General features: G+C 40.0%; 1 protein-coding gene across 1 annotated transcript in view; it reads right to left on the bottom strand.

Moving 5' to 3' along the window:
• Positions 1 to 18,365, bottom strand: part of SLC35F1 (solute carrier family 35 member F1) — a 677,622-nt gene that overhangs the window by 32,155 nt on the left and 627,102 nt on the right. The window contains exons 6-7 of the mRNA XM_073575938.1: positions 17,296 to 17,348; positions 9,892 to 10,046 (exon numbers count right to left, since the gene is read on the bottom strand). Coding sequence (XP_073432039.1) covers positions 9,892 to 10,046; positions 17,296 to 17,348 — 208 coding nt within the window. The remainder of the gene's footprint in view (positions 1 to 9,891; positions 10,047 to 17,295; positions 17,349 to 18,365) is intronic.

Consider the following 18,365-nt stretch of genomic DNA (forward strand, 5'->3'; position numbering starts at 1 on the left):
TTGCTTTGGCTGTAAGTAGGTCGTTAGTAATTTTGGTCAGGGCTGTCTCAGTGGAGTGATGGGGCAGAAACCAGATTGTAGATTGTCAAAGAGCAAGTTAAATGAGAGGTGGGAGGAAAGTTCAGTGTGGACGTGCAGCTCCAGGAGTTTGGAAGCGAATGGGAGCAGTGATATTGGGCGATAGCTGGACATAGCGGTTGGATCATAATTTGATGATTGAAATATATTAAGAGGATAACATCTTTAATGGGAGGAGTGCTTCTTTAACTTTGGACATTATCTGACAATGTTAAATAAATGTTCGGCATATAGGAACTGATTGATGTTTATTACTCAAATATTAAAATGACAGCAATGTCAAGAAGCTGCTACAAAAGCAAATATTTGGCTGTATAGAAACATAACTTTTCATGAAGCACAATAGTGTTCCTGTATAGAACACATTGTCTTGTATATGGGCTACAGTTTGGGATAGCACAGTGCTGGAAGGGCTTGTGTGTAAAGGATGCAATTATATTGATAAAATGTGACATTTCTTGTAACTAAAACTTTCACACTGAAATAAGATGGAATGTGCATTTGTTTAACACTGTTTGTGCTATTAATTTCTAATACTACACCTATTTTTAAGCCACCCTACATATACAGTATTCCCTAAACATTTAAATTGCAACACAAAGAAGGAAATTCCGCGGAATTTTTGCATATCTAGTTGTAAATAAGTGACAATTGTGGGTGCATTAATCAGATACAGATTCAATTTCTATTCTATATTAGAAAAATGACAGGTGAATCTTGACAGGATGCCATTGTATCTGCCTTCTATAATCAATTTTAAAAGCAAGATGAATAAATTGATGTGGTATAATTATGTACATGTACAGTGGCCATACATAAAAGACAATATATAGCTTGAAAATTACAGATAATTATCTTATCATAAGAAAGATGTAAAAGGAAACTGTGACTGAACAGCATACTAGCCATATTTCTTTAGGCTGGGGATATAAGGCAACTTTGGCCGCAACACAAGAGCTCAATACGCCACTGGTACATCACAGCATAAAGCAGATGAATAAAGTCACATAGTGAGCCCTTGGGTACAACAAGCAAGTCGCAAAAAGGTTTGATTTTTTTTTTTTACTGGCTTGTCTTAGTCTAGGTAACCTAGAAGTTGCAATGTGACCCCATATACCCGCATTATGCTGGGATGTAGCAAGAGCACATTGCAATCTTTGGCCGTGTGACCTGGGTTCGGGCCAAAGCAGCCTTATTCTTATTTTTTTTTTTAGTTACTTAATATGGAACTGTTGAAGTAGTCAGTATTTTTACTTGACAGAGTCACGTTAAAGCTTGCTATATCTCCTTCTTTATTGCTAGTATTTGCCCCTACAAGTAGGGGCTGAGTTTTCATGAACAAGTGCTAGCTACGGGCTGTCATTTTTGCCATGTTGGCTTTTTTGAACCTTGTGCACCTTACGTTTTACACACTGTGAATGCTGGCAACCTGACTACAATTCTATTGTAATATTGTGTTTGTACTTCCATTACAACTTTGACAAACACTTCAGACAAAGCAATTCTTTAAATGGTGTGTCCAGCCTTGCAGCTATTTTTATTGTATAGAATAAAAATATAGGACTTGCGACCCTGTGGGGCTATACCCTTAACTGCTGGTTATATAAATTAGTAAAAAGAGTGTAACTAAATGCAGTGTTGATCCCTCGCTATACAACAAAGTGAAAAGTAAATCAAATATGGCAAAATACCAAACACACAATTTCTCCAAAAGAAATTATCCTACCACCAGGAAAAGGGAGAGGCAGGCAAATAAAATAATTCATTACCCAGTCCACACTAGGTCCCAGATATAACTTTTTGAACTAATTACAAATGAAAAACACAGTAATACCAGAACATCAGATAAGCTGCAGACCATGGACCAAAACACACATTTAATGTTAACTTCTTGAGGGGTTGTGGGGGTGCTGAGGAAGCTGCTGTGAAATGCGTGTTAGGACATAATCTATGTCCTACCCAATGTTCTGTTGATTACTTTTTTTAGGTCATACTACTCCCATCAGCCTACACCTGCTGTCGCTGATAACTGTATTTTTGATAACCAGGCAGGCAAAACTGACAGCTGCAGGCTGCAAACAGCAGTCAGCTTTAGCAAAGTTGGTTATCAAGAATAGAGGGGTCCTCATGCAATTTCTTTTTTAATATTTAAATAACTAATTAAAAAAAAAAATGGCATGGGTTCCCCCTTATTTTTGACTACCAGTCAACCTGAGGGCTGGTATTCTCAGGCTGGTAAGGGGCCATAGATATTGCCCCCCAAGCCTAAAAATAGCAGCCACCCTAGAAAAGGCACATCAATTAGATGTGCCAATTCTGGCACCTTGCCTGGCTCTTCCCACTTGTCCTGTGGCAGTAGCAAGTGGGGTTAATATTTGTGGGGTTGATGTTACCTCTATATTGCCCGGTGACATAAAGCCCATGAGTTAGTAATGGAGGGGCATCTGTAAGACGCCTATCCATTACTAATCCTATAGTTATATTGTAAATAAACACACAGCCAGAATAAAGTCCTTTATTTGAAATAAAAAACACATTTTTACTTTATTTAAAAATAACAAACACAGTTATAATCATCTAACGCCCAGTCCATTGAAATTATCATATCCTGTAAAAAATGGAACATAATAAACAATAAAAATACTCACCTAAAACACCCATTCCATGGAAGCCATTGTCTCCTGTAAAAATAAATAAATAAAAAACAGCCATATTCCTCACCTGTCCAACATTCTGTTCCACGCCGTAAACCATGCCTGTGATAAATAGTTTTCAAACTGGACGGTGCCAAGATGCGACTCTCCAGGTTGAAAACCACTAGAGAATGAGCTGCTGGTGGTGACGTCATCAAGGTTACCACAAGTCACTGAGGCTGCATTCCCATCCAGACCATTGAACTGCAGTGACCTCAGTGAGATTGCTGATAGCATCATAAGAAAAAGTCTCATGGTGAAGCACTGAGCTCAGTGAGTTCACCGCAGTTCACCTTCGGAAATTCTTCCATGAAAGCCACAGTTGTCCAGGTGTCCCTGAACACTAAAACAATGTACCACAACTCCAGAGTCTGCTAAATCTTTCTGAAGATCTTTTGTAGTCAAGCGGGGTACTGATCTGACTATGGCAATCCTACGAGCAGATCTCACTGAAATTTTGCTTGGTCTTACAGACCTTATCTTGACCTCCACTTTTCCTGTTAACTGCCATTTCTTAATTACATTTGGAACTGAGTAAAGGACAACTTGAAAATGCGTTGCTTTCTTGTATATCCTGCTTTGTGGGCCTCCACCATTTTCATTTTCAGAGTGCTAGGCAGCTGCTTAAAAGAACACATGGCTGCAGTTTTTTGGCACAAGTTTAGAGGAGGTTGGGTTTTTATAAAGCTGTAAAATTTGCATCACCTGGCCTCTCCTAACGATGACAGTGAACAAGCCATAATCCTAACATACTAATTAAGGTCTGAAACCTTGATCAAAGTTACCTGAGCACACAAACCTCCAAAGATGCCCAAACATTTGCATCAGCCCGTTTTCTGTTATTCATTTTTAAAATGTAAAAATTGACTATATATATATATCACCTTCAACTTGCTTAACTATTCACAATAACAGTTATTTTTACCATGGGTGCTCAAACCTTTACATGTCACTTTACATACAAAGTAATAGGAAATTTTTGATCAATACCAATTGCATATACTGTATATTTGTTGTAGATGCAGTGGAACAATAAAAAATGGTGGACACTAAAGCTCCTAAAAGTTACATAAAATTAAGATATTAGCTGTCACGATTTAAGCACTCACAATGTTGTAAGGACACTCAGCAGCCTAATAGATCAGTGCTGTGCTGAGCTGTCAGGATTGTAAGTGACAGATTAACCGCTCAATCTGAGACGGGGCGTGCTGAGCTATCAATATTGTGAATGACAGCTTTGCTATCCAATATGGCCGGTCCTGTAGGGTTTCCTCCTGGTGTCGCCTGTTCTGGGTGGGTCACCTGTTCTGGTATTTAGATGGCTGACTATGCTTATAACATTGTCATTTGTAGCTTAACTCAACTGGTGTGTGTTTGCTCTGTTCTCTGAGTTCTTATATTCTGATCTTTGTTTCACGACCTTGGATTTGATTTTTACCATCCCTTTGCCTAGCACCTTTATCTTGATCCGCTATCTTTCTGGTATTCTGATTTCTTGACCTCGGGCTTCTTGACTTTACTGAGTCATGGCCTGTCCATGAGAAGTGACTCAATGTTGTCACATAACTAATTATATACTCATCATTATGTCAAAGAAAAGATAAGAGATAAAATTCACAATAATATGTCCCCAACTCAAGGGAAAATTGTGTAATTCACTTTGAACATAGCTGATATAGCATGAGGATAAAAGCAGGCATATTCCACTAATACATGTTTTGCCATCCAAATAATTTTGTAGTTTATAAATGACCTTTAACGTGTCATTGTAAGCCCTACCAAGCAAAAATAGGAAAGTATACACTGATATATCAGAATAACCCCATGTATTTTGCCTCTGGTGGGATAAGTATTAAATGAAATTCACCTACAAGAAACTGTTACTGTAAAGTCAAGCTGTTTGAAATATTTTTACAGTACAAAAGAAAAAGATTATACTTTGCATTCTTCCTGGAATGTGAGAAGCATACAGAATGATTTGTCATGATACTCAGGGTTAAAAGACAAAAGTTACTAGCATACAGTATAAGGTGGCATTTTCAGCATTTTTCTGATTTTTATAGGTCATAAATGTTCACTTCTGCTATAAGAATATCATTAATTCGCTTTCTGAAATAGGTAAATTAAAATGTAATAGGATTACAGCCTATCAATTTAGATCTATTCCTTTCTGGGTATTCACTTTCAATAAGTGGCCTGCACCTTTTCATGCCTCAACTATCTATCTATCTATCTATCTATCTATCTATCTATCTATCTATCTATCTATCGTGCCTTGCGAAAGTATTCGGGCCCCTGGAAATTTTCAACCTTTTCCCAGATATCATGCTTCAAACATAAAGACACAAAATGTTAATTTTTGGTGAAGAATCTACAACAAGTAGGACACAATTGTGAAGTTGAACGAAATTTATTGGCTATTTTAAATTTTTGTGGAAATTCAAAACCTGAAAAGTGGGGCGTGCAATATTATTCGGCCCCTTTAATGTAATACTTTGTTGCGCCACCTTTTGTTGCGATTACAGCTGCAAGTCGCTTGGGGTATGTCTCTATCAGTTTTGTACATCGAGAGACTGAAATTATTGCTCATTCTTCCTTGGCAAACAGCTTGAGCTCCGTGAGGTTTGATGGAGATCGTTTGAGAACAGCAGTTTTCAGCTCTTTCCACAGATTCTCGATTGGATTCAGGTCTGGACTTTGACTTGGCCATTCTAACACCTGGATACATTTATTTGTGAACCATTCCTGTCATGAACTCATTTTCTGCTCCATCAGTTGAGAGTTCCCCTTCCGTTCTCCCTCTGGTGGTGACAGGAGGTAGTGCGGTTGGTTTAAGTGGTAGTGATCTGCCACCTGATGAAGAAGATAGCGATTGGATCTCTGGAGTATCAGACTGGATATAAGACAGCTGACGCCCTATCCGGGTGCTGGTGATTCAGTCTGCTTCTCAGGTCCCGGACTTCAGCTCTCTTCCAGTCTTCTCAAGTTAAAGGGAAGGTGCCATCCAAGAAATTTTTTTTCAGCAATTGAAAAAATGTGAAGAATTAATGTTTACATTTTCGTAAAAAATATTATCATTTGTTTTTAATTTTGTAAAATATGAAAAATAATTTTAAAAAGTTTGGCATTTCCACTTGTTAACACTAGGGGGAGCAGCTACTGAAATTTGGCACAAAAACCTAGTGTACAACTAGCTCACATTACTGCACTGCAGTAATTATAGGCGGAGTTTGCTGACATGGGTGTGATGTCACTCCTCTCCTCCCCTTCTGGGTGTTTGCTAAGAGAGAAGAGAGGATGACATTTAGGAACACAGTGAGCAGCCATTTTGATGGGGCCTGCAAAGTTACTGACTGTCTTTGCATGCAAAGTCTGGATCAGGACAGGCCATCAATCAGCAGAAATGTTTCCTGGATTTCTGTGGAGCAGACAAGCAGACGGTCCATCCATGTGTATAAAACACCGCGCTCTATGTACAATCCCTGGCACCGAACAGCGTGCCCCCCATAGACCAGCACACTGCTCTCCTAAAATACTCTGTGCTGCTGTCACCCTGCTCCTTCCACCATATATCAGGCCCCTGTCGCCTCGCTTTCACACATCGCCAGGATGGGATCTGAGGAGAGGAATGGGGTCTTCAGTCACCGAGGATGGCAGACAGCAAGGATTCTGGGAGTAGGGTGACAGCAGCACAGAGTATTTCAGGAGAGCAGTGTGCTGGTTTATGGGGGAGGTCACAGAGGGAGATATATGGTGGAGGAGCAGGGTGACAGCAGCACAGAGTATTTCAGGAGAGCAGTGTACTGGTCTATGGGGGGCACAAAGGGAGATATATGGTGGAGGAGCAGGGTGACAGCAGCACAGAGTATTTCAGGAGAGCAGTGTACTGGTCTATGGGGGGCACAAAGGGAGATATATGGTGGAGGAGCATGGTGACAGCAGCACAGAGTATTTCAGGAGAGCAGTGTACTGGTCTATGGGGGGGCACAGAGGGAGATATATGGTGGAGGGAGCAGGGTAACAGCAGCACAGAGTATTTCAGGAGAGCAGTGTACTGGTCTATGGGGGGCACAGAGGGAGATATATGGGGGAGGAGCAGGGTGACAGCAGCACAGAGTATTTCAGGAGAGCAGTGTACTGATCTATGGGGGCACAGAGGGAGATATATGGTGGAGGAGCATGGTGACAGCAGCACAGAGTATTTCAGGAGAGCAGTATCACACGGGATAGGATTAGATACACAGCTCAGCAGATGGTATCACACAGAATAGTATTAGATACACAGCTCAGCAGTCAGTATCACACAGGATAGGATTAGATACACGCCTCTGCAGTCAGTATCACACAGGAGAGGATTAGATACACGGCTCAGCACACAGTATCACACAGGATAGTATTAGATACATGGCTCAGCAGTCAGTATCACACAGGAGAGGATTAGATACACGCCTCTGCAGTCAGTATCACACAGGATAGGATTAGATACACGGCTCAGCAGTCAGTATCACACAGGAGAGGATTAGATACACGGCTCAGCAGACAGTATCACACAGGATAGGATTAGATACACAGCTCAGCAGACAGTATCACACAGGATAGGATTAGATACACTGCTCAGCAGTCAGTATCACACAGGAGAGGATTAGATACACGGCTCAGCAGTCAGTATCACACAGGAGAGGATTAGATACACGCCTCTGCAGTCAGTATCACACAGGAGAGGATTAGATGTCCAGCAGATTGCCAAGTGTTTTGAAACAGCAGGGAGCAACTGCTCCTATGTTTTGCAAGAGCAGGGGCAGCAGCTGGTCGGGTCTTTTGGAAAGAGCAGCTTGGTGTCCAGGAGCTTGTCCTGGTTCCTCTCCTCCTGCAGCTGGTATGTGCAGAGTGAACATCTAAGCCATTATGCTGGAACAGTACAGCATCCAGGGCTTGCAATGGCGTGTAAATGAAGCTAACAGGAAAGCACTGGGCTCTAATAAGATGGCGCCTGGCCACACCTACAGCTGTGAATTGAGCTGCCCACAGAGGGGTGGCCAGTTCACTCCTGATGCAGCTGCAATGAAAGAGATAGGGTCGTCAGCCGACTATTATCTCTTATGCCCAGGGAATGCCGTAAATGAGCATGGAAAGTGTCGTTCAGCAGCCAGAGAGGTAACATGGCAGCCCCCAGTGGCTGCATTACTACAGAAAAAAAAAATCCATACACACCACTGAGTCAAGCTTAGGGGACAATATCTTTTTATACTATTTTCTTTTTTACATTAAATTATGAAAAAACACGGCACCTTCCCTTTAAGTTTGTTTTTTGCTATTGTTCACACTTGCGCTTGTTGGTCAACAAGCCCCTGCTGGGGCTATGCTGAAATTCCACTCCTATTAATCAGTATTTGCCAATCTGCTTTTTGTCCCTTATTAGATTGGCCTCTTTTTTGCTCTGTCTCAGAATATTTCAGAGTGCTGATATAGGTTTAGAAGTCTAGTGACTTCAGGGTTAATTTTTCTATCAGAAGTGTTGGACAATATTTTTGTAGGTTTTTTGGCAGATTGCAGACAGTGTCTTTCCTTTTCTGTCCTTTTTAGTTAGCCGGACCCCATCGTTTGCTCAGCCTATTTTCCTGCCTTTGTTTGTATTTTCATCTTGTTTCACCGTCAATACATGTGGGGGGCTTTCTTTCCTTTGGGGTCTGCTCTGGGGCAGCTAGTTTTCCTCTTTTCCTGCTTTAGGCTTATGTAGTTCTCCGGTTGTGACAAAGTGTCTAGGACCAACGTAGGAACGCTCCACGACTGCTGCTAGTTGTGCGGGTAAGATCAGGGATCTGCAATCTGCATAGTTACCAACTTCTCTGGTTTTCTGAGACTTAGCTTGTCTTTTTTTCCTCCTCGGTTTCCCTATCATAACACATTTCATTGTAGATTTGGCTTTATGTTTGGGATCATTGTCTTGTTGGAAGACAAATCTCCATCCCAGTCTCAGGTATTTTGCAGATTCCAACAGGTTTTCTTCAGTGGTCCTGTATTTGGCTCCATCCATCTTCCCATCAATTTTAACCATCTTCCCTGTCCCTGCTGAAGAAAAGCAGCCCCAAACCATGATGATGCCACCACCATATTTGACAGTGGGGATGGTGTGTTCAGGGTGATGAGCTGTGTTGGCTTTACGCCAAACATATTGTTTGGCATTGTTGCCAAAAAGTTCGATTTTGGTTTTATCTGACCATAGCACCTTCTTCCACAAGTTTGATGTGTCTCTCAGGTGTCTTGTTGCAAACTTTAAACAAGACTTTTTATGGATATCTTTGAGAAATGGCTTTCTTCTTGCCACTCTTCCATAAAGGCCAGATTTGTGCAGTGTACGACTGATTGCTGTCCTATGGACAGACTGTCCCACCTCAGCTGTAGATCTCTGTATTTCATCCAGAGTGATCATGAGCCTCTTGGCTGCATCTCTGATCAGTCTTCTCCTTGTTTGAGATTAAATTTTAAAGGGACGACCTGGTCTTGGTAGATTTGCAGTGGTATGATACTCCTTCTATTTCAATATGATCGCTTGCACAGTGCTCCTTGGGATGTTTAAAGTTTTGTAAATCATTTTGTATCCAAATCCGGCTTTAAACTTCTCCACAACAGTATCACGGACCTGCTTTTTATGTTCCTTGGTCTTCATGATGCTCTCTGTGCTTCAAACAGAACCCTGGGACTATCACAGAGCAGGTGCATTTATGCAGAGACTTGATTACACATAGGTGGATTATATTTATCATCATTAGTCATTTATGACAACATTGGATCATTCAGAGATCCACAATGAACTTCTGGAGTGAGTTTGCTGCACTGAAAGTAAAGGGGCCGAATAATATTGCATGCCCCACTTTTCAGTTTTTGAATTTCCACAAAAATTTAAAATAATAAATTTCGTTCAACTTCACAATTGTGTTCCACTTGTTGTTGATTCTTCACCAAAAATTTACATTTGGGACCTTTATGTTTGAAGCATGATATGTGGGAAAAGGTTGAAAAGTTCCAGGGGGCCGAATACTTTCTCAAGGCACTGTATCTATCTATCTATTTATCATAATCAATATATGGGATACCTTTCTTCCAGAAAACTTAGACTCACCTTGTAGTGAAACAAGAAAAGACCACAGAAAAAGGTGTAGAGTTCTGCTGTTAATGTGGAGAGGTTTATCGCAGTGGCACTAGTTTTTTTTATAACCACAGGGAGGAAGCTGTAGAGGCCAAACATGCAGGCAGTGAATCCCACGTACAACAGTCCTGGGAGACAAACATTACAATTAGCAAAAACTCTGCTGCCTATTTGTTCATACTTAAAGGCATCTCTTCAGATTACTTAAAATGGACCTACTTTGGGCATTTCTTCTGAGTCCTTCCATTCAGATGCTGCCAATCTCAGTTTGTCGGTGTCTGAGACTAATAGTCTGTTAGATCAGCTGTCAAGCTGCAATTGGCAGAGTCTGAAAAGGAGGAATGAAAGCACACAACCAAGAGAAAATTCTGAATAAATGATCAGTTGGTCTGCAAGCAGAAATTTCACATATTTCGCTCCAAATCAAAATGACAGGATACAGAAGTTATTTGTGTGTCAATAATACTATTTTTGCTGTTTATGTTTGTAGAAACTTGAAAATATATTTTTTTTGCATAGGAGAAAAGACAGATGCCACATTGATGTTAAGAAATTAACAATTGGATGCATCAAACTGATTTGATAGTTCTTTGTAATTTCCACAAGAGAAAAAACTGACTGCTTTTCAAAAATATGCTCAATTAAATTTTTATACATTTTTGGATGAATCCTAAGTGCCATTATATCAGACAGAAAAATATTCAGGATTGAGAGTCCTCAGTAGTTGATACCTTTTATGGCTAACTGAAAAGATGGTAACACATTGCAAGCTTTCGAGACTAGTCAGGTCTCTTCATCAGGCTGAGACCTGAGTAATCTCGAAAGCTTGCAATGTGTTACCATCTTTTCAGTTAGCCATTAAAAGGTATCAACCACTGAGGACTCTCAATTCTGAATATTTTTCTATCTACTGGCTAACACGGTACAAAGATATACATCTTTCCTGTATTATATCAGACATTTTTTTAGAATCATACACAATCTCTTTAAAGTAACTATTCATAGTTACAAAGGGAATTTGAAATATATTTTGAATTCAGACACATATATTGGATTCGTGAAAAAAAAATAATAGAATTTCATCCCCACTCACCAATATTCTAGTAGTAAAGGGAGTCTGTCACCAAGATGTTTGTGACCCATCTGAGAGCAAAACCAAAAACAAGGGCCAACAGACCTGTTGGTATAAGTGTGATATGTAGGTGCATATATACACTGTGGCCATTAGCAGACTAATATAACCCAGGATAAAAACTATGTGTAGAAACCATGCAGTAAGTAAAAAAACATAGGATATGTAGTTGACATTTTTTTGATTATAAAAGCCATCCACATTGACATTGGTCTACCCAACCAGGATGGCCCCATCTTTAGTAACTCACCTAGATTTTTATCTACTGGCCTCAAAATATGCGAGGCAGAGCAAGACCCATGCCTGACAGTGCTTAAAGAGAATCTAGTACTGTAGGTCCTCCATCATGCCCTCCAACCCAGCAGCTTTCGGTTGTGTATGATTAAACTCTCTGCCTAACCTGTGCTGTATAACATTATTGAGGAAACCAAGGTATATAAAAAGCATTTATTTTGTCCCAGTTTCCTATGCTAATTAGGGCTTTGACGATTGCTGTTAGTTTTCCCAGACACTGTCAGCGTGATAACATAATTTGCAGGACCCGGCCTCATCACAGCTCATGCAAATCTTGCGTATGCACAGCGCTCATTTCGGCAGTGTCCCTGCATCTCTGAAGCTGGGTGTACACTCCCCGGCTTCAGAGGCGCACTGACCGGAAGAAGTCTTTTAAACTTCCAGTCATGCTCAGTGCGCCTCTCAATCTATTTTCACTCAATAATGTTATAGAGGGATGGTTAGGGAGAGAATTTAATTATACACAAGTAGATGTAAATACTTATGTCCCCCAAAAAATTGAGTCAAGTATTAAAGGAGTAATACCTTTACTGGCTAACCAGAGAAATTATATTTGCAAGCTTTCAAGGCTCAGAAGGCCCCTTCATCAGGCCTGAGCCTTGAAAGCTTGCGAATATAATTTCTCTGGTTAGCCAATAAAGGTATCACTCCTTGAATACTTGTCTCAATTTTTTGGGGGACATAAGTATTTACATCTATTTTCTGGCTAACACAGTACCACAATATTATTTTGTATTGTACATCGTAATCATACACAATTGAATGCGGATGGGTTGCAGGACCTGACAGGTTCCCTCTGTTAGCACTCCATCTGTTAGCTGCAGGCAGTTTTAATCAAACCAGGGCCATTTCCCCTCCACAGAGATATAGACTTCAGTCCTAACAGAGTATTTTTCATAGGTTCCCATTCAGATGGAGACTACAGTCTTAGTGAGGATGGGCATAGAATAGGGACCTGGAAAATGCCTTACCATGGCTTCCAGGTACACAGAACTTGGCCATTTTATGCGCTAAACTTTCTCAATTTTTCATACTTCTAATGCAGTAATGCAATTCATTATTCATTTCTCATGTTTGCATGGTTTGGCGCTAAAGTGTGCTTCCTTTTTTGCTTGAATGTATATGAGTTGGTGACTCTAGGTTAAGCACCTGTTCACACTATGCTTATACTTGGATGTGATGGTCAGTTTTTGAAATTTTTGAATGGGCACACCTTGTCACGGTGGGATGGTTTTTGTGTTTTTTAATAAAAAAGTGCCCAGTGTTTTTTTTTTACATATACTACTATTTATTTACTTACTGCAGGGTTTGTATATGTTGTTTATACTCTAGGTTATGTATATATGTCCCTACATTTTACACTTATTCTAACAGGTGTGCTGGCCCTTGCCTTGTTTTTTTTATGCTTCAGTTTTTTTGTACTAATTAGATTTAAGTGCGTGGCCTCCTCTTTGGGCTGTTCACTTTATCTACTCAGCTTTTTACAGACAGGTGTTAAACACAACTAGGCACATGTGCTGCTATAACCCCTGTCAATTGTGAGGTCTGTTGGCACCCAGAAAGGTGAAATACTAGAGTTAAGGACCATCTTGATTGGGTACATCTTATTGTAGTGGGGTGGCTTTTATAAGTACCCATGTGTTTTACATGTGTTACTATTTATATACTTTCTGCTGTGTTTCTATGCATTGTTTTTGTTCTAGGTTAAAACTATCTGAGAGCAGAATGATGTAGCAGAGAGCAAAGAAATTGATTCTCACAATTTGCCACTTACTTTACTGTGCAAGGGTGTGTCAGGATCAATTCATGCCCTGCATCTCTTCCTGAATAAAAGGGTACATTTTAAGTGTAACTTGTTTTGTTATGTGATGACATATGTGTAATATACAGTTGTGTATTTTTATAAGACTAGAGTCAGAGTTAGGAAAGTAGAGTACGAGTGTAGGATTTCGTTAGAGTAGTAAGAACAATTTAGATTGGGTTTATTACAGTGGGGGGCACAGTAGTGAAGGAAATTAGATATGATCAGAATAGAAGCAGTTAAGGTTATGAGGGATTTTCCCAGTCGGGAGGGGTACAGTAGTTATAGTCAGGACACTTTCTGTTTTAGAGTTGTTAGTGAGTTGGATGGAGATCAGTAAGATTGTTCCAGAAATGAGTTCAGTGGGAGAAACAGTTTAGGGCCATATGTTAGGAAACAGGAGCAGCAGCAACTGGGTTCAGTGGGATATCCTGAAACGTCCAAGACCTACGGTCTGGAAAAGGTATGGAAGAGCCATCCTTAATTTCACCCTCGAAGTGGAAAAAAGGCATGGATCCCCAATCAAGAACTAGATTGGAAAATTGGGAAGCTGTGGTCCCGGATGGTACGTTTCAAGGACAAAAATTGCCAGGAGCGCATGGGACAGCACAGGAGGAAGTAACTGTGACCGGTGAAAATTACTGTGCGGTATCTGTGACTGAACTGAACTCGTTGAGTAAACTTAATATGTTAAAATGGACTCAGAGTCTGTAAGTCAATGAGTGGTGACACCTGTAACCGGGACCTTGGAACCTGTGAAGATCTCCAATCCAAAAGTGAGTGTTGTGCACTACACACAAATCACACAAAAGGCAGGACATAATTTTCTTGTGGGGTGCCAGGGTGTGGGAACACAACAACACCTCACCACGAATACCACCCTGGCCACCTCACAACTGGTTGCTGTAATTTTGATCAAATGTATGTTTTATCTGTTGCAGATGAACTTTTTCTCTGAATGCTGAGTTCTGTATAACCCCATCCACATCAATGATTGACAACTTTATGTGTACATTGTGCATAGGCAAAAAGCTACCAATTAGTGGTTTGGGTGGGTTTATACAGAACTCATAAATATGGAGGCCTATATGGCAGCAGGTTTACTAGTCCTCTTGTAATAATCTCATGCTTATAAAAAAATGATTTTTTCAAAACTATAGCATGCAGCCTAGCAAGTGACACATCGCTGGAACCAGCGTCTCTGGCCCTACGTCATGCTACTCTCAAATGGGTTAGGAAAATCCTGGTGACAGATTCCCTTTAGTAAAAAAATTCAAGTAGGTGATAGACCTAGTAAATTAGCCCAGGCAGTTTAGAATCACTTTTTTTTGCTGTTTTAACTGTATTATTATGTAAAAAAATGATCTGAAATGAATCTTTATATATCACAGAACGTGGATTATTAAAGCTGTTGTGGCTGATAACCTTATTTTATTATTTGTATGTCTAAATTTTTGTGTTTACATATATACTGCTCAAAAAAAATAAAGGAAACACTATTCCATTTGCAACAGGCTGTTTGTATTCCCTTTATTTTTTTGAGCTGTATATTTATGAAATAAGAAAACATCAAACTTTGTCATTTTTTTAATTTGTTTGGTTAATTTGCAGATATTATTAAAATATTATGAATTTCAGCCCAAAACCTGTACCCAATATTAAAGAACATTCTACTCAAAATTACTTGAAAAGAGTTTCCAGACAAGGGAAAAAAATTTTTAAGCACTGTAGCATGCCAAATGTTAACAGTGTGTAATATACATACTGTCAAGATTCAGCTCTGCTTCCCATAAATCTTAAGCCATCATAAACAGTCATGCTAATGTCATACTTAATGTTATGTGATGGTCTCTCGAACAGGCAAGCAGAGCTGAATCCTGAACAGTGTGCAACATCTGCTTCTGCCAGAAATTTTTATTCAAATTTGCCAATAAGGAGTTTGGTGCACCCTTGGCATGGATGATGAGTTCAGTGCTCATACTTCCCATTCATATCTGCCATCCTCTTCTTTGGTTGACAGCACTGGCTTTGCAGGAGTCAGAGAAGTATGAGGAAAGATGGAAAATAAGTAAGTTGGAGGGTGCACTGAACTGCTAGAACACATTCAGGGTGAACCAAGCACCTCATTAGTTTATATGGAAAAATAACTCTTTCTAGCAAACTCCACCCTGGACACTAAAGGTGTTGATTTGTATTTGCCCTATGCCTCCTACAAGTTGCTCCGATTGCTTTGTACAGTCATTTTGTGCAAACAGACTTCCTTTAAGTGAAATGTGTTCCTATATGCGCAGCACTTCTCAAATGTGTTTGAGCTACAGACTCCAGCATCTCAACTCGGTGTACTGAAAATATGATACTGTCCTGGACACATATCATCATTGTAGTCACCGTTCTGTTTCATATACTACTATGAACATTGTTGTTTCAACACACCCTAAAATGTTCTTGTATTACACCTGTTTTAAAACCAGCTTTACTTAAAAAGGAAACTGTCACCAGGCTTTCCCCAAATGAAGTACAGTCAGCATCTTTCAGCCCTCTGTTACAGCATTTCAGTATGATGTATATATGTCCCTAAACCGCTCTGCAAGGCACAAAAAAGAGCTTTTACTATACTGGCGCGGTCCGGTCCAGTGGGCGTTGCTGGTCTTGATCCGATGCCTCCCCTCTTCCTTCAGTCATCATCCTCCTTCCCTGCTTCATATGGATTATGCACCTTACGTCATACACACAGTGTCCCAAATAGCGCTCCTGCGCAGGTGCACTACTCTATGCAATGTCGAGGACAGAGCAAAGCACTGTAGTGTGCATGCACAGGGATAGGCCAAAGAGCACCGATGATCTGTAGGTAAAGCAGGCACATACGCACTACAGTACTTTGCTCTGCCCTCGGCATGGCACAGAGTAGTGATCCAGACAGGAATGCGATGGGGACATTGTGTTGACGTAAGATGCATCATCTACACTAAGCAGGGAAGGAAGACGGCGATCATAAGAAGAGAGGAGGTGCCGGATCAAGACCATTGGACTGGACCACTCTGTGAGTATAATATAAGCTCTTTTTTGTCACTTGCTGAGTGGATTGGGGACATTTTTACATCATTCTAGTGCGCTGTAACAGACGGGTGAAAGATGCTGGCTGTACTTTATATGAGTAAAACCTGGTCACAGGTTCTTTTTAAAGGGTTTTCCACTGCCTTTATATTGATGGCCTCTCTTTTGGGTAGGTCATCCATATAATATTGTTGTGGTTCCAAAATCCGGCTCCCGAACAGCTCAGCTATTATCACCTCCTACGGTGGCAAGAGGTACAGAGCAGAACACCAAAACTTTGCACACTGTGTAGTAGCTACTGCCGAGTCCTGGAGATCAGCTGCTATTATTTTCACTAAACAGTGTCGGATCGGAACTGTGGTGTTCCTCTTCGTATACTGTTTATATTTGTCAATGAAGGTGTGAACAGCTGATCAGTGTGGAAGCCAAGTATCAGAGCAAAATGGAAGAATAGGTCATGAATGTAACAGTGGACTATTATATAATGATTGTACAGTACATTACCAGTATAGCTTTGTTTTACTCCCTATTTAACATGTGTACATTTAGAATACAGACCTCCTTCACAGATTCTGCACATTGAAGTGTTACAAAAACAGGTAATGTATTCACCCAAAGCTCAACTAGTTTCCATAATTCACAGCCATTTATTTCACTGCTTTACTGAGACTTTAAATCCCAGTTTGGGCAGACATAGATGTATGGCGTCCACATTGAAGCCTAATTTGCTGCTATTCTATATGTATTTTTTATGCACAGTTTGCTATAGGCAATTTTATTTTATGAGAATTATGCGTTAGAATTTTCTTCAGTATTTGTTTTTTTTTTCTTTTTATAGCCATTGCTGATAAAAGTTGTCATATCCTTTTAGTTCATATTAGAGTAAAAGTGTCATCCTCTATGATTTTATATCCACATTGATCTCCACTTGGTGCTGTTCTGTACCCAAGATAATGGTGCAGTAAATGTTCTTTAAGTCAGTAGGTGGAGAGCTCATTTAGGAAATGTTATGAAGCGGCTCGGCTTCTGATAGATTGCAAGGCCGTTATTCATTGTTTAGTGAAGCATTATTTATGATGGGATTTAAATGGCTTACCTATTTGCCAGTCCCAGGGTACTTTTAGCAACTCTTTGTGCTCCATTATTGCTCTGTAAGACAATGCATGGTTTAATACAGACACAGTATAAAACGTCTAAAAAAAGAATGTATTATACAAATATATGACTCAAAATAAATCAATTCACTGCCACAATGAAACTTCTTAGGTATAATGAAAAAAACCTCAATCTAAGTGAACTATGAATCTTATTTTATCTCCATTTAAATTGTAATTCAATGGGTAAAATGAATTGGTGGAAGGAGGCATTTCAATGCTTTTTCAGCCAGATTCAAAGAGCATCTCATGCCCTTTGTTTTCAATGGCAGTTGAGTAATTCTTCATCCCCCCTGTGGTGGCGCTGCAGCAAAATTAATCCCTTTACGACCCTAGATGTACAGATACGTCCATGATCATGTCCCCGCGTTTGATGCGGGCTCTGGTGCTGAGTCTGCATCATGACATTTGATCTGATCAGCTGTCATGTGCCTCTAATAGCTGTGGATGGATTCGATATCCTCATGGGGCTGGCTGGAAGCACGTCACAAGTACCAATTGGCACCCCTGTCACGTGATCGCGGGCATTGTGGTAACAGTCAGTTGTCTGCAACCTACCCCCATGTCTGTCATTGTTTATCTCCTATGAACACCAGCCAGTCACCGACATTCATAGGAGATCGTGGTTTTTGCTACACATAGCTGCTATGTGTAGCACAGGTGATCGGATGATCGCAACTTCAAGTCTCCTAAGGGAACTATTGAAGCTAGTACAAATAAAAAGTTTTAAAAAATAAAACAAATTTAAAAAAGGAACATATTTGGCATCGCTGCTTACAAAAATTTCCAATCTATCAAACTATAAAGTAAATTAATCCGAGCGGTAAATGGCGTAACAAGAAAAAAAATTAAAACACCAGAATTACGTTTTTTTAAACACCGCAACATTGCAATAAAATTCAATAACAGATGATTAGAGCATGCCGGTTACTCAAGATAGCCCTTATAGATATAAATATATATCTAAATGTTACATTCTAAGTTCACTCCAACTCCCGTCTCGTCACTGCAT

Source organism: Dendrobates tinctorius, unplaced genomic scaffold, assembly GCF_039654945.1.
Source record: "Dendrobates tinctorius isolate UK_male_01 unplaced genomic scaffold, ASM3965494v1 ptg000046l, whole genome shotgun sequence".
Lineage (NCBI taxonomy): Eukaryota > Metazoa > Chordata > Amphibia > Anura > Dendrobatidae > Dendrobates > Dendrobates tinctorius.